The 13,784-nt window shown below is 40.1% G+C and overlaps 1 protein-coding gene across 10 annotated transcripts in view; it reads left to right on the top strand.

Annotated features, from left to right (window-relative positions):
• Positions 1 to 13,784, top strand: part of Alh (Alhambra) — a 338,473-nt gene that overhangs the window by 185,568 nt on the left and 139,121 nt on the right. For 9 of the 10 annotated variants that reach the window (XM_067150502.2, XM_067150503.2, XM_067150512.2 and 6 more), the window contains one exon: positions 8,763 to 8,846. The exons of the other annotated variant lie outside the window; for it this stretch is intronic. In XM_067150502.2, coding sequence (XP_067006603.2) covers positions 8,763 to 8,846 — 84 coding nt within the window. The remainder of the gene's footprint in view (positions 1 to 8,762; positions 8,847 to 13,784) is intronic. 10 annotated transcript variants of the gene reach the window in all.

Raw genomic sequence — 13,784 nt, forward strand, 5'->3', positions numbered from 1 at the left:
GTCTTTTCTCCACTGTTTCATCACATTCACTGTTCCACCATTGGTGTTTTTTACGTGCAAAACCATATTATCGAATTCAACATAACCTTTAAAATTCGATGTCTGTCTGTCTGTTAGGTCATCAGCCCAGAGGCTGGTTTGATCCTCAGATAGCACCACTAAAGGCTGTGCAGTTATAGGGAAACTGCAAAAACCAATGGCAGAGCCCAAATGAGGCGTACTAGGCAAGATGAGGAGTGAGGTAGTTTGCCATTGCTTTCCTCACTGGACCAGGAGGTGCCACTGCAGCACAACTGATCCTATGAGCAACACCTTTCATAACACTCAGGACACTAGTTGTGCCCCAAATGTCATTACTCAGCACCACCCATACCCCAGCAGCTTCCATATTGTCACAGCCATGGATCAGACTGGGACTTCGGTGAAAGCTACACTTTGCTCTGGCCTGTGCCAAGAGACGGATGCAAAAATACTGCATCCATCAAGAAATGGCAACATAGGCGTAATTTACGCAGTTCAAGATTTCCAGAAACTGACTATAGCAGTATGTCAGTGACCAAATTACAATGGAAGATTATAAGAAAAGAAGGGATATCACCATCATTTTGGGCTCTTTTGTATCTAATGTGCTTTATTTTATTAGATTAGAGAATTAAAAACTACTTGTGTTCGATTGTTGTTTGCCTTAGTGTTATTAGATTTTTTGAAGAGTTTGACTGATCAAAGTTGCGGAACTGACAGAAGTTTCCACGAGAAACTCACAATTTTTCCCTAGTAAAACTGAATATAAAGTATAGAGTTTTTTAACTCACCGGTAATTCAAGTTTAAAGCTGGTCCCGCTGTCTAACTTGCCTGCCTCTCACCCGGAGGGCCCGGGTTCGACTTCCGGCCAGATCAGGCATTTTTACCTGGATATAAGGGCTGGTTCCAGGTCCACATAGCCTACATGATTACCTTTAATTGAGGAGCTATCTAATAGTGAGATGGCGACCCCACTCTAGAGAGCTAGGAATAACAGCCGAGAGGATTTGTCACACTGACCATGCATCACATCGTAATCTGCAGGCCTTCGGGCTGAGCAGCAGTCGCTTGGCAGGCAGAGGCCCATTGGGGCTGTAGTTTGGTTTGGTGTAGGAGTGTATGTAAGATTATAATTACACACATTTCAGTTTTGTGTTGTTTAGCCAAATTGTTGATGGTTTTAATTCTTTTCCGTTTTCCCGTGTTGTACGTAGTTTTTCTTCTGTGGTCCTTCCATAAATGGAGAATCGAGGTTCCACTGTATATGTTTTCTGTGTTGGAATTTTTAATTAAGTTTACCCAATGGTGTAGTCTGCCAGTATGCATTTATTTTCCTCTTGGACTGCAAGAACTACAGTACTTCCAAGTATCAGAGATAGTAAGGTTGAGGCTTTAGTTTCAAAAATTTCTGGATAAGAAATGTTCATGCATATTTACTAAATGTAATAGATATTTCTCATATGTTCATGTAAGTCCTTTGTTTTAATACTGATAATCCTAGTATTTTTACTCCTTTGAGCACCAGTCACTGAGCGAGTTGGCGTGCAGTCAGGGGTGCGCGGCTGTGAGCTTGCATCTGAGAGATAGTGGGTTTGAATCCCACTGTCAGCAGCCCTGAAGATGGTTTTCCGTGGTTTCCAATTGTCACACCAGTCAAATGCTGGGGCTGTACCTTAATTAAGGCCACGGCTGCTTCCTTCCAACTCCTAGGCCTTACCTATCCCATCGTCGCCACAAGACCCATCCGTGTCAGTGCGATGTAAAGCCATTAGCAAAAAAAAAAAAAAACAAAAAAAAAAAAAAAAACCACACACAACACTAGTCAGTCAATCCGTCACAGTCTAAATTGTATAGTTTAATAGTAATATTAATAATAAATAATAATTTAGTATGGCTATTGCTAACCTTATGCGGAGACTGCATGTTTATTAAGGTAGAGGATAGTGTTCTTTGTGGTTTGTGAGTTGCAGTGATGTTGGGTACGGCACAAACACCGTGCCCCAAGTCACGAGAATTAATCATTTAACGTTAAAATCCTCGAGCTTGTCAGGAATTGTACCCCCCTCCCTGCACTAAAGGCTACTATGTTGACCATTCATTGAACTCTTGTTAAATTGCACTGCACTAGGTATACATAAAGGATTGCTAGAAAGTTATGATCAGCAGTATTCTTTAGAGAAAGGGAGTTCTCAGACAAAATTTATTTTTCCATTGGTCTGATTTCAGACTAACTTTGCTGTAAGGGTATGAAGGCTGAGTGGAGTCAGGATATGTTTTATGTTGGAAGTAACAGACACGAAGGTAGCGAGTATGATTGCTTGTGTGAGCAGGTTTGAACAATGGCTGAAGATACCTGCAGTGAAGAGGTAAAGGCCGAGTTATTAATGAAATCGATGGATGAAGTTGTGCGTATAAACTGGTTTCAGTGATGGGGTCATGGGAGGTGAGTGGAGGAGATTAGTTTACCTAGGAGAATGGGGAACTCAGCCACAGAGGGTAATAGAAGCAGGTGTAGACAAGGTGATGATGGTTAAATTTTATTGTTTTAGAGACAAGTTGCAGAAGTAAATGAGCCATAGAGCTAGTTGAAAGAGGATTGTGGAGGTGCATGGTTAATTCACAATGGGTTGCTGACTGAACACAGAAAGACAGAACAGTGTATAGTGAAGATGTATGTATGTATGTATGTATGTAATGGACGGACGGACGGACGGACGGGGGTAGCCCAGAAACTAACGTACCACATTTTGCTTCTTCGACAATTATTTATTGAACACAATGAACTTTATACACAAGAAAGAATGATTTTTCTTCTACATTCCCTTTTTTCCATGTATTTTCCTTCCCGTTCTATGGCCGTCCTCCAGTGAGATGAAAGAGAGTGTGTGCCCTGTCGGTACCATTCCTTGTTCTGTTCACAATGCCATTTCTTTACTGTGCACATCACCTCTTCGTCATCCTCAAAATATCTCCCACGAATGGCATTCTTCAATGGCCCAAACAAGCGAAAGTCTGAGGTCGCGATTTCAGGGCTATAGGGTGGATGGGTTAACACTGTCCAACCCAGTTTTGTGAGTGTTATAACATTCTCAAATTTGTGTGAAGGCTTGCATTATCATGTTTGAAGCAAACAATCACATAGGTGGTTATGGCGTCCCAAGTCGCTGGAAGCGCTTCTTGAGTTTGGTTGAGTTCACATGTGCCTCAGAATTAATAGTGATGCCGAGAGGCATCACATCAATGAGTATGACACCATCACAGTCCAAAAATACAGTGATCATGACTTTAACAGCAGAAGGAGTTGCTTTGAATTTTTTCTTCTGTGGAGAGTCGGAATGGCGCCGTTCCATCGATTGCTGTTTTGTTTCGGGCTCATAATGGTGAACCCAGGTTTAATCACCTGTCACAATCTGGGACAAGAAGGCTTCCTCCTCGGCTTCAAACCGTTGCAGCAACTCATCAAAAAACTTTTTTTTTCTGAGAGTTTTGTGTTCCTCCGTAAGACAGCGCGGATTCCATCGTGAACACATTTTTTGCGTAATCGGGAACACTTTGCTGAATTACAGCTCCCGTGCGAATATCCAAATCGTTCTGCATCAGTCCTCGTGAATGAACACATGAGCACACCGTATTTTGTTGGGTGTGGCAGCTGTAGGGAGCTTCCCTGACCGCTGCAAATCTTGGGAGTTCTGCCGAACCGCTTTCAGATGGCCTCACCCTCTGTGGCCAGCGGCTAACCGTACTTCTGTTGACTGCTGAAGCTCCATCAAGGGCACGTTTCCAACAGTTTCTTGCTTTGCACAAAAAAATTCAATGACAACATGCTGCTTGTGACGTACATCACTTACAGATGCCATGATGAAACTTTGCACCAAATACACTAAACACTTCAGCATCCTACATTAAGTACACTATCTATCGGAAGAAACAGAAACTTAGCGCGCGCACTCTGAAAATTTCAAAGAAGTCATATCTGGAGTTATGCAGTCGTACCATTGTTGGGGGCTGAGAAAAAAATTGTGGTGCATTATTTTCTGTATGTACATATGGATGTATCACTTGAAATCCACTTGCAATCATTGGTTTAGGCTAATGGCGAAAGAATGTTTTTGATCCATCATAATTTCCCTCGACTAACTATTTTGAAGCTTTGTTGTGTATTATGGAGTTGCCTGAACTTCTGCCATGCAACATCCTCCCCCACATATTTTAAATCCGATTTCTTCTTGCTCAGAACATTTTAAGCAAGCCTCGGACCTATGGGAGTAACAGAGTCCCACTCCCATTTGACAGGTGAAGGACTCCTTGGAAACAACTTGGAGCTACCAATATTAATGGGGCTTACAGAAGGAAGAAAGCAGAACTTGCTGAGTCAGCAAAGAGGATGCATCTGGATGTGCTAGGAGTAAGTGATATTTGGGTAAGGGGAGATAAAGAGAAAGTGTACTTGACTGGTGTTTAAAAGGGAAGGGCAGAGTCTGAGGTAGGGGTGTTCATCAGGAGTACTATTGCACACAACATAGTTTCTGCTAGGTACGTAAACGAGCAAACTATGTGGGTAGATTTGGCAATTGGAAGAATTAGGACGAGAATTGTCTCAGTGTGAGGGTGTAGATGAGGATGAAATTGACAAGTTTTATGAAGCATTGAGTGACATCGTAGTCAGGATCAACAGCAAGGATAGGGTAGTGCTAATGGGCGATTTCAATGCGAGAGTTGGGAATAGAACTGAAGGATGCGGAAGGGTGATTGGTAAATGTGGGTAAGATATGGAAGCTAATGGGAATGGGAAGCGTTTGCTGGACTTCTGTGCTAGTATGGGTTTAGCAGTTACGAATATATTCTTCAAGCATAAGGCTATTCACCGCTACACATGGGAGGCTAGGGGTACCAGATCCATGATAGACTGTATCTTAACCGACTTCGAATTCAGGAAATCTGTTAAGAATGTACAGGTTTTTCAGGGATTTTTTGATGTAACAGACCATTATCTGATCTGTAGTGACTTAAGTATCTCTAGGGCTAGGATAGAGAAAGTGAAAACTGTCTGTAGACGAATGAGGTAGAAAATCTCCAGGACGAGGAAATTAGGCAGAAGTACATGGATATAATTAGTAGGAAGTTCCGAACAGTGGACAGTAAGCAGGTTCCGGATATAGAAAGAGAATGGGTGGCATACAGGGATGCTGTAGTAGCAACAGCAAGGGAATGCTTAGGAACAACTGTGTGTAAAGATGGGAAAAAGTGAACATCTGCGTGGAATTACGAAGTGAGAACAGCTTGTAAACGTAATAAGAAGGCTTATCAGAAATGGCTCTAAACAAGGGCCGATGCAAACAGGGAATTGTACATAGATGAAACAAACAGAGCGAAACAAATAGTTGCTGAATCCAAAAAGAAGTCATGGGAAGTTTTTGGTAATAACCTGGAAAGGCTAGGTCAAGCAGCAGGGAAACCTTTCTGGACAGTAATAAAGAATCTTAGGAAGGGAAGGAAAAAGGAAATGAACAGTGTTTTGGGTCATTCAGGTGAACTCATAATACAGTGAAACCTTGTTAATTTGAAGTCGTTGGGACGCAAAAATCGGACGTTGAATTACATGATTTCAAATTAACCTCCAACCCTTGTGGCGTCACAATACGGTATATTCTAAGACCCGTTACTGCATGCAATTAACCTTGATTCACAGTTTAAAGCTCTCAAATGCCATGGAAAAAAACTGTTTCCAAAATGTATCCAACAAGGTGCATTTACATTATTCAAATAATGCACTTGTATAAAACTATAACCTCACGCAACGTGAAGAAGAAAAACACAATTCCAAGGTGAAAAATTATGCTGGCTTCCCTGTGCAAATGCTTTATCTTTTGGATTACTGTACTGTCTGCATTTTTAGATGCCTTGTACTGGCATGGAAAGTGCCTGACGCTCTTAAAACATCCTGGGTTTTTGAACTTTCCTATGACAGTGGAAGGAAGTCTCACACTTTCATGTGCACTGCATAACAACACAGAACATTTCCCAGCTGGCAATTCTCTCCTTCAAAACCATAAGTCCTTTTGGCCTCACATTAAAAAAATAAAGCAAACAAACAATGCAGTTTCATCAGCCTTGACAATATTGTTTGGTGCGTATGAATTGATTATGCTGTCGGCATCGCCAGTGTTTGCGGATTCTACCTCTCCGCACACTGCTTGCTAGACCTCTAGGCCTCCGTGATATTGTGGCGTTCCTTAAAACGTTGAATACAAAATAATTACGATTACGGTCGAACAGAGCAGAAATGAAGCACACTGTAGACACGCTGAAGTAGGTGAAAGTGCGCAAAGTTACCCCTGCACGTTCCGGAAGACACGTTATTTCATGACGTGAAAAAATTTTGAATTGAAATTACTCTGTAATTTTTTTTTTCAAAATGTAAAGGCAGTTTTGAATTAAAAGTCTGAATTTTGGTAATGGGACCGACATTGTTTTTCGAATTACGGATTTTCCATATTTTGAATTAAGCGATTTAAATAACATACAAAACCATACCTCATGTTTCCGGGAACAAGAGCTGCTTTGAATTAGGCGAGATTTTGAATTAACAGATTTCGAATTATCGAGGTTCTACTATCGATCCCAGGGAATCACCGGACAGGTGGAGATAATATTTTGAAAATTTTCTCAACGTAAAAGGAAATCTTCATGGTGGTGTCGGTAACAACGGAACTCAAGGGGAGGAGGAAAATGATGTTGGTGAAATTACGTATGAAGAAGTGGAAAGGATAGTAAATAAACTCCATTGTCATAAAGCAGCAGGAATAGATGAAACTTGACTTGAAATGGTGAAGTGTAGTGGGAAGGCAGGGATGAAATGGCTTCATAGAATAATAAGATTGGCATGGAGTGTTGGTAAGGTACCTTTAGTTGGACGAACGCAGTAATTGCATCTATCTATAAGCGGGGGAACAGGAAGGATTGCAACAACTATCGAGGTACAGTATCTCATTGATTAGTGTACCAGGCAATGGAAGGGAGGGTGTGATCAGTCGTTGGGAGGAAGTTGGATGAAAACTAGTGTGGTTTCAGACCACAGAGAGGCTGTCAGGATCAAATTTTCAGTATGCGCCAGGTAATTGAGAAATGCTACGAGAGGAATAGACAGTTGTGTTTCTGTTTCATAGATCTAGAGAAAGCATATGACAGGGTACCAAGGGAAAAGATGTTCACCATACTGGGGGACTATGGGATTAAGGGTAGATTGTTAAAATCAATCAAAGATATTTATGTTGAAAATTGGGCTGCAGTGAGAATTGTTGGTAGAATGAGTTCTTGGTTCAGGGTTCTTACAGGGGTTAGACAAGGCTGTAATCTTTCACCTTTGTTGTTCCGCTGAAAGGTATAAAGTGGCAGGGAGGGATTCAGTTAGGTGGAAATGTAGTAAACAGTCTGGCCTATACTGACGACTAGGTCTTAATGGCAGATTGTGCCGAAGGCCTACAGTCTAATATCTTGCAACTAGAAAATAGGTGCAGTGAGTATGGTAGGTATGAAAAGGAGCCTTTTGAAGACTAAATGGATATCAGTAGGTAAGAAATCTGAGAGAATTGAATGTCAGATTGGTGATACAAAGCTGCACCAGGATGTGTTTTCCCAGGATGGTAATATAGTAAGTGAGATTGAATCAAGGTGCATAAAGCTAATACAGTGAGCTTGCAGTTGCGATCAACAGTATTCTGTAAGAAGGAAGACAGCTCCCGGACCAAATTATCTTTACATCGCTCTTTTTTCAGACCAACTTTGCTTTACGGGAGTGAAAGCTGGGTGGACTCAGGATATCTTATGCATAAGTTAGAAGCAACAGATATGAAAGTAGCGAGAATGATTGCTGGTACAAACGGGTGGGAACAATGGCAGGATGGTACTCAGAATGAGGAGTTAAACGCTAAGGTAGTAATGAACTTGATGGATGAAGCTGTATGCATAAACTGGCTTCGGTGGTGGGGTCATGTGGGGCGAATGGAGGATAGATTACCTAGGAGAATAATGGACTCGGTTATAAAGGGTAAGAGAAGTACAGGGTACGAGAAGTAGAGGGTGACCAAGACGACGATGGTTAGACTCAGTTTCTAACGATTTAAAGATAAGAGGTATAGAACTGAATAAGGCCACAGTACTAGTTGCAAATACAGGATTGTGGTGACATTTTTGTAAATTAACAGAGGCCTGCAAACTGAACGCTAAAAGGCATAACAGTCTATAATGATGTATGTATGTATGTATGTATGTATGTATGTATGTATGTTTCTTCTTGCTATGCTCGGTATGTTCCAACCACTCCAGTCAGGTCTTGCCCTTCGTTTTTCCTTCATCTTTCAAATTTATCATTGATTTGGGTATTTTATATTCCATTCTTGTAACATAACCAAACCTTCTTAATCTCAATCATTAAATCATGATCATACATCCGACTTCTAACATGTGCTTGAATTTAAAAAAAGATAGAACCTTTTCTGTGCTGTTTGTAAAGACATAAAAATTAATAAATAACAATTTTCACTTGCTTGATGAAATTACATGTTGTTAATTTAATTATTCTTCCTTGAACTTTTGAGATTGTTGTAATTTACAAAAAAATTTAACACCAATTAAGTTATCTGTGGCAGTGATCCGAAAATTAAAATTAAAAGAAAAAGAAATAAATACATAAGTAATTTTGGTAGTAGAGTATACATTCGGCCCCTTGCCTGGGTTACAGACGAACACCGCAACGGCAGTGAAGGCGGAGAAGGAGGACTTCGATACGACGGATCTGGCGGAGGAGGCAACCCTTCTGTTGGGGGTAATTATAACAGGACTTTCTGTTTTGTAGGAATTAGAGGAATCATCGAAGGCTGGGGGTGGAAACCTCAACAGAAGACTGGCAGGCCGGTCTGTCCAGGAGGCAGCCCTTCCAACCGGCTAGCTCAGTAGGGCTGATAACCCACTTGGGCGAGATTTACAGTATATGGGTATTCACAAGTGCTGTGCTGAGCTGAGCGCTAAACGCAGACCGCTGATCATCAGATTTCAAGTTTCTTCCTCCTCCTACTCCCTTTCCTCTTCCTCCTTCATGTTATTACCGTGTTAATGTTAAGTCGCCAATCTATCACCATTGATCTGCATTTAGGGCTGGTAGATTCTCTATCGTTTTTTATTTAATCATTTCACAAATGATTGCAAAGAAGTTGGAAATTTATGGAACATCCCCCTTAATTCCAATTCACTCGATTTCCAAATTTATTTTCGTATCATGATCTTTCCTACCTTTAAAATCTCCATTCACACTTATTCATCTATTAATGTCATTTTCTGCCATCTGTTCACTGACAGCTCAGAACATTCTGCTTATATATGAGCAAGTACAATCGGAGGGTCAACCTGTTCAATATGCAGATTAATCCATTGATTGTTATTTCATTATATTCACGGAACATGTTTCATCCGATATTTGGACATCATCAGCCGTTACCTTCTAATTAAGATTAAAATTGAAATTGAATTAAAACACAGGTTTTAAGGAGTACTCCTGCTGCTTAAGCTACCCTGTCTAGAATACAATACAATGGAACCTCGATTATCCGTTCCCGGAAAATACGTTTTCCCGGAATATGCGTTCAAATTACGTGGTCCCGCGAGCATCGTAATTAAATCACGTTGTAAAAGTCCCGCATTATCCGTTCCTCGAAGAAACGATTTCCCGGATCAACCATCCAGAAATCCCAGTCCCATCAATGCTAAATCCTCGACCAATCATTTTTTAATAAACTGTATCTCACGAAAGGACGGCTATGGCATATTTATGGATCTTGGCGTTAACGCCCCTTCATTGCGATAATTAAAGCAAGGACTGTACCGGTACTGGAAAAGCGAACGGCGGTGAACTTGCATAAGGGACCATCTTAGCATCGCATTCGGGTGGTATTGCTTAGAGAATCTCGGAAAATCATAAAGCAGAGAGTGGCCACAACAATTGCAAGGAGACATGGCGCATTTCGACAGCTCTGCTCGAAGACGGAACGAGTTTCTTCAAATGTTCGCACTTATAAAACGTCCACATTATGTCCAGGGTTAGATGTTTATATTTTTACGTTTTTTTCGATCGTACTGCCGAACAGGTTTTCGTCACTTTGTTCAGGGCACTGTAGAGTAACTGGGCTTTCAGGCAGGAATCGAAACTGCTCCTTTTTAACACAAATTTAGTATTTTTGATATTATCGTACATGATTATGTTAGCAAGACCAGAACAGATGTTGCACCTTACATTAAAAAAGAAAAAGCCATGGGAGGTCTTGGGATTGCCTATTACTGGTTAGGTCCTAATGTAAGACTGGGAATTTTACGTTTTTGTGTTAAAATACCAAAACCCGCAGTCGTTTTCTTTGCGCACGTCACATTTAAATAGTTGGTATAATTTCCAACTCGCACTGACATGTGCAGCGAGCGCGCTTACCAGGTGACCTCAAGGTCACGAATAACCGTAATTTCTGAAGTTTTGATGATATTTCTTTTATCTTTCCAATTTGATTGGATTTGTGACGGGCAGAATTTAATATAATGCATTCGAGAACTTTTAAGAATCGATACTTACATTCGAAACCGTGTTTTCGAGTTCAACATAACCTTTAAAAGTCGATGTAGGCCTAATTTGCGCGGTACGAGATTTCCAGAAACTAACTACGTACGAACAGTATACCGTAGACCAAATTACAATGAAAGATTAAGAAATGAAGGGATTTCGCCATCATTTTGGGTGCTTTTGTATCTAATGTGCTTTATTTTATTAGATGAGAGAATTAAAAACTACTTGTGGTCGATTGTCGTTTGACTTGGCGTTATTAGAATTTTCGAAGAGTTTGGCTAGCCTAATCAAAGTTTCTGAACTGAAGTAACTTTTCACGGGAAACTGACAAAGATTCCTCTATAAAACTGAATATAAAGTATCGAGATTTTGAACTCGCGTAGGCCTACCGGTAATTAATACAGTTTCGCGGTCTAATATGCCTGCCTCTCATTCAGAGGGCCCTGGTTCGATTGCGACCAGTTCAGACAATTTTACCTGGATATAAGTCTGGTTCCAGGTCCACTCAGCCTACGTGATTACTTTTAATTGTGGAGCTATCTAATGGTGAGATGGCGATCCCGATCTAGTGAGCCAGGAATATCAGCCGAGAGGATTCGTCGCACTGACCATGCGACCTCGTAATCTGCAGGCCTTCGGGCTGATCAGCGGTCGCTTGGCAGGCAGTCCCACTGGTGCTGTATTTTGGTTTGGTTTACGAGTTTTTGTAAGATTATAATTATGCATATTTCATTTTTGTGATGTTTAGCCAAATTGTTGATGGTTTTCATTCATTCCCGAATTTTCCGTTTTCCCGTGTTGTACGTTTTATTTTCATGGTCCCTTGAAAAGCGGAGAATCGAGGTTTCACTGTAATTAAAACATTAAAGTCAATAAAATCTAACACTACAACTTCTTGCTTGTTACAGTTCTTACAATTTCTAACAAGAATAGGTACACTTATTCAATAAATGCTTGTGAAAATGAATCTTGACTTGATCTTTATTCGAAGAGATTAAAAAACTTGTAGAGTTCTATGGATTGCTGGTTGTGAAGTATTCTTTAAATGGGGCTTAAAGATTTTTGTATCAAATAGGGGACTTCTTAAGCTGTTAACGAAACGGACCCTGTATATTCTTATGAAAGCATCTCTGTGGATATGCGGTACATGTAGTTCTTTAAGTCTGTATAAAAAAAAAAAGAGGAAAGAATACGTAAAAGATATAAGGATTTTGTGAGTGGAGAAACCTTTGATATTGAAGTGAATTGCACTTACCTTCTATATTGTTTCCTCCCTGCAGCTGACTGAAGTGCTGTCACCTACCTTCCTGCTTGCCACCTTGCAGCTGGTGTAGTATCTGTGTGTTGCTGCGGGCTGTGTTTGCTTGTGAGATGTGGTCAACAAATTCATAGGCAAAATAAGGAGAAAGAAATTCTAAACTAATATCTGAAGCGCATAAGAAATCAGAATTTGCAGTCTTTACGTATAATAATCCCCGTATAATCCAAATAAATTTATTCAAAGGAAATAATTTTTTTAGTCGCATTTTCGACATACAACACTATAACACTATGAGGTGGATGGATGAGATTTGGAAGGACATTAGAGAAGCTGGATTGGATGTGGCGGAAGTATTGGAGCAGGAAGAGTGGAAGGGCAGAAAGGAGTGGAAGTGGCTTGTTAACCACACCCTGGCGACTGGAGTGGGACATTGATGATGATGATGATGATGATCACTAACCGTAATCTTTTCTCTAACCATAATAAAGTTTACTCTTTAAATGGTCATTTTACGGGTTCAGGTATTTACAGACTTAAGTGTAATCAGTGCACGGCAACTTGCATCGGGAAGTCAGGACAAAGTTTCACAAGCAGATATATGGAGCATGTGAATGTCAAAAAACATCAGAAATTTTCCGCAATGACTGTACGTGTGAGTGATGCTGGACATTTATATACTACAACTGAGCAAGATTTAGATATTGTTTAAAGAATTAATTAGGGTAGCACTATGAACGCACCTGAAAAAGTGTTCATATTTATAGATCAATTTTTTAATAATGACAACTATAATTTGAACAATATCTTGGACAGTAGAAATCCTCTGTACGAAAAAATTCGTTAGATCTGCTTGAAGTTAAAAAATATGACTTTCCAGGAAGGCCTAAACCCATCCCTAGCACACCTATCAGTACTCATCCTTCCCCTTCAGCTTCTCCTCCTCTCTCCTCTCACAAGCAAACACAACCTGCGGCACCACATAGATACTGCACCAGACGCAAGGTGGCAGGCAGCAAGGCAGCCGACTGCACTTGAGTCAGCTGCGGGTAGGAAACAGTATAGGAGTTAAATGCATTTCACTTCAATGTCAAATGTTTTTCCACTCCCAAAATTCTTTTTTTCTTTTCTGTATTCTTTCCTTTTTTTACAGACTTAAAAGAACTACATGTACCACATATCCACAGAGATGCATTCATAAGAATATACAGGTTCCGTTTCATGAACAGTTTGAGAAGTCCCCTATTCGACACAATAATCTTTAAGCTCCAATTTAACGAATACTTGACAACCAGCCGTCCATAGAACTCTACAAGTTTTTTAATCTCCTCGAATAAAGATCAGGTCAAGATTCCTTTTTACAAGCATTTATTGAATGAGTGTACCTATTCTTGTAAGAACTGTAACAAGCAAGAAGTTGTAGTCTTAGATTTTATTGACTTAGGTGTTTTTATTATTATATTCTAGACAGGGTAGCTAAAGCAACAGGAGTACTCCTTAAAAACCTGTGTTTTAATTCCGTTTCAATTTTAATCTTAGTAGGTAGAGGTTGATGATGTCCAAATATTGGATGAAAAATGTTCCATAAATAAGAGGATAATAAAATAATAATCAATGGATAATTTTGTGTATTGAACAGGTGGACTCTCAAATTCTAGTTGCTCATACATAGTAATTTTCAATACGAATCATTAAAATGAAATTTATTACATCCTGCTTAGTAGAGTAGATCATCTCCTCACTTCTGATCTTTGCAGCCCAAAGTTTTGCAACATTTTCTAACTCCACACTCTTATGGAAATCACCCAGAAGAAATTGGGCTGCTTTCCTCTGGATCTCTTCCAGCTCTCAAATCAAGTAATTCTGGACCAAAACTCAAATTGGGGTCTGAACACAATGAC

Source organism: Anabrus simplex, chromosome 6 (assembly GCF_040414725.1).
Source record: "Anabrus simplex isolate iqAnaSimp1 chromosome 6, ASM4041472v1, whole genome shotgun sequence".
Classification (NCBI taxonomy): Eukaryota; Metazoa; Arthropoda; class Insecta; order Orthoptera; family Tettigoniidae; genus Anabrus; species Anabrus simplex.